Source organism: Schistosoma mansoni (assembly GCF_000237925.1).
Source record: "Schistosoma mansoni, WGS project CABG00000000 data, supercontig 0037, strain Puerto Rico, whole genome shotgun sequence".
NCBI lineage: Eukaryota > Metazoa > Platyhelminthes > Trematoda > Strigeidida > Schistosomatidae > Schistosoma > Schistosoma mansoni.
The window spans coordinates 1,812,818-1,816,131 of NW_017386026.1; the positions used below are offsets into that span (position 1 = coordinate 1,812,818).

Below are 3,314 nucleotides of genomic sequence, written 5' to 3' on the forward strand. Positions count from 1 at the left end.
TCTATCACATTGACAAATGAAATAAATAAAATTAGTGACTAAACAAGATTATAAGAAAACATAAGGTAAATATTGTTTTTTTGAAGCGACCAAATGTTTATACCATGCAAAAGGATATTTGACTTGACATCACAACTCGGAAAAGTTAAGATTCAGACAAAGAATGATTGAAGTCGTTGAAATATCATTAAAATTTGAAAATCCTGTTAAGCATATAAGAAAGGTCAGGAAAATTCTGGATGCTACATGGTTCGAATCTGTGGCACAATAATCATACTTCATTAGTTAACATTTATATATAAGCTGAATTACATCTTAGCCAATTTGTATAAACTTGGTAGTATAGGTGATTTATGTTTATAAGTTGATTGTATATTAAATCTGTACAATTCATCATAATCTTCCTTTGGTGCTAGAATTGTTGAATTAATCAGTGGAAGTTGTAAAATTCCACGACTACTTCTTACAAAATATGTTTTGTTTAAACTTCTTTTTTTGCATAAATTTGATGGTTGTTTATGACTTGCGAATAATGAATCCGTTTGCACAGCTATTGAATGTAAAACTGGTGTATTAGTACGTCTTACTGATTGACGTGAACATTTTGATAATTCTTTAATTAAATTAGTAGAAATATTTTGCTTTGCATCGTCTATTGGTTTTAAACCAAATTTCAATGCTAATGGAAAGTCCGACGTTGAATCACTGAATAAACAAATAATCAGTTTTGAAAAATAGTTTAAATAATTGACCTCTTCGCACAAATAGGCACAAAATAATTTTAAGTGTATAAAATAGTGATAGCTAACTTGGTGCCACAAAAACAAAGTGAAGTATTCAAACTTCACTTAATATAACTCATCTACCAAGTAAAGGTTTATATCGTTGACTTTGAGCCTCTTTTTTATATGAAAGCTAGTCAAAACGAGGTGAACCAGATTGGTGGTTAAAGCCTAGGTCCTTTTAACCAAAACACCATGACTAGTCCGGATTCACCAATTTAACGAAGTTATCCTTTATTACCTCAAGTTAAACAGCTAGCTGACAGAAAGCTGTTCCTTAATCTTTGATGATTATCTCAAGATAAATCAAAACCACTTACTTGAGCACAAATCTTTATTATTTATGTGTTTTTGTTGAACCAATACATGCTTGACTGATAAACATAATCTTATTGGCCGTACAGCTTGTCGTTAATTAGTTTGAAAACAACAGTCATACACTCCAACTTGGAGTCGTGAACTTTACACCATTGTATGAGGACAACATTGTGCATGTTTTATTTGCCAAGTTAAAATTTTTACACTCAAATATTAGAACCCAATGATGTAAAGGCTAAGTATCCAATTGAATAATTGCAGGCGTTTGATTTTGAGGCATATCTACTGAGTACAAGGGTTTTTTCATCCAATAATCATCACAGACCTCAAGTAACAAGAAAATGTTCATCAATATGGGTTTGTGGAGGTTATTAAACTTAATTAATATCACGGATTGATCCAAGTTAGATAGCAGTTGGAAACCTGGAAGGCCGTTTAGTCCTAATATAGGACTCTTCAGCAGTGCGCATCCGTGACTACTAAAGGAGCTACTGAACTCAAGAACTCCACGTGAACACAACCTCTAGAGCACTGAACCGGCATTCATTGGTATGCAAGTCTAGCTTTAATTGACCTGCTAACATTTTGTGCTCGTATGTGCAACCGAATGATGAGTACTTATATATGCACAATTAATGACGCGGTACTCTTGAATGAACGAAAATCAGAAGAATGAACAAATAATTAGAAAATACCATTTTTGGTCAATCTGACACACTGATAACCAAAGGATCAAACACAGAAATAAACCACTTAATGCAGTTTGAAACAAATGATTAAAGAATACAAGGTTATTTGAGCACTAATTACTAGCCTGTGAGATTAAGAAATTATATGGTTCGTTCATGTCTAACATGTTAACAACGAATTTCCTTATTGGCTTATTCCGTAACATGATTTTGTCACTATCCCTTAGTTGAGAATGGTTGCAATAATAAATTATTAATCGCTTCAGATATCTCTTTCATCGCTGATTACGAAATTATGTTTTTTCCAAATCTACCTAAAGCCTATAGTACTTGACTGATTATCAGAATTTGCTGATCATTTTTTAGTATTTGTATCAACATCAACGAGAAAATAGAAACTCTTAAAAATCAAATTCATAGTCAATTACGCTAGTGGCTGTCTAGACTTAGTAGGTCACTGGATAGTGTGGGTTTGTGCTTGGTGTGAAAAAAGCATTGTGTTTGAGTTTCAATGAATATCAATACTGAGATGCTGGTTTTGCAGTTGATGAGTCCCAAATGGGACAAAACATGCGTCCTGGGCTCCACTGTTAACTAATCTCTAAGTTAGATAAAAAATTTCACGTATTATTCCTGAACACTTTACACGCCAAAACTACTAAATCAAAAACTTACCGATCATTTCCACATGAATCCAACAATGATCCACTAGATTCATTGTTATTCGATGAAAATTTCCTAGTCTGGTTGTCACTTTTAGCCAATGAAGAACTGGAAAATGTATGCAGAGAATTACTAAACATAACCTTATTACCACACGATGACTGCTTTATTGATGATGAAGGTATACTTCTAGTTATTTGATTTAATCGAAAGTCTCCAATTTGATATGGAGTAATACGTGAAATAAGCTGATCACATGTATAAATTAAGATAAAGAATGCAGTCAATAAATGATCATGACGTTGAATGCGTTCACTTAAATTCAGTTTCATAGCATTTTCCGGTTCTAACATCTGTTTAAGGAAATTATGTACAGAAAAACAACACTAAACATAGAAACTAGAAGAAATTATATATATATATATATATATATATATATATATATATATATATTACAGATCAACATGAATAAGATAAAGTAAGCTTACTTCATAGGCTTCCTGTAACGCAGTTTTGCAATCATACACTAGTTGACACAGACTTTTTCTAGCTTTAATCAATTGTTTCAAACGATACAGTTCTTTATTCTTCAAATCCATGTATTCTTCACATTGACATAATGTATGCTCGTACTTAGATCTTTTAAAAAGATATAAAATAATATACTTGTTAAATTAAATAATTTACTGATTAATTTTTTAGAGAATTTCTATAGTTTAAGAATACGAATCTATCATTCAAAGTACAAATAAATACTGATGGAATTGAAGTAGTAAAGCAACCTAGTAAAATAATCTATCACCATACTATTACCATACATTTTGACAAACGTAAAGATTTCAGAAGGGGGTTTTGTGGAGAT

At 31.6% G+C, this 3,314-nt stretch overlaps 1 protein-coding gene across 1 annotated transcript; it reads right to left on the bottom strand.

Moving 5' to 3' along the window:
- Positions 1-308: 308 nt before the first annotated feature.
- On the bottom strand, positions 309-3,051 carry Smp_130020 (hypothetical protein; the record flags this gene model as incomplete). The annotated part of the gene is made up of 3 exons (XM_018790782.1): positions 309-705; positions 2,465-2,805; positions 2,941-3,051. 3 exons carry the CDS (start codon positions 3,049-3,051, stop codon positions 309-311), a joined length of 849 nt encoding a protein of 282 aa, XP_018646019.1.
- Positions 3,052-3,314: the final 263 nt, after the last annotated feature.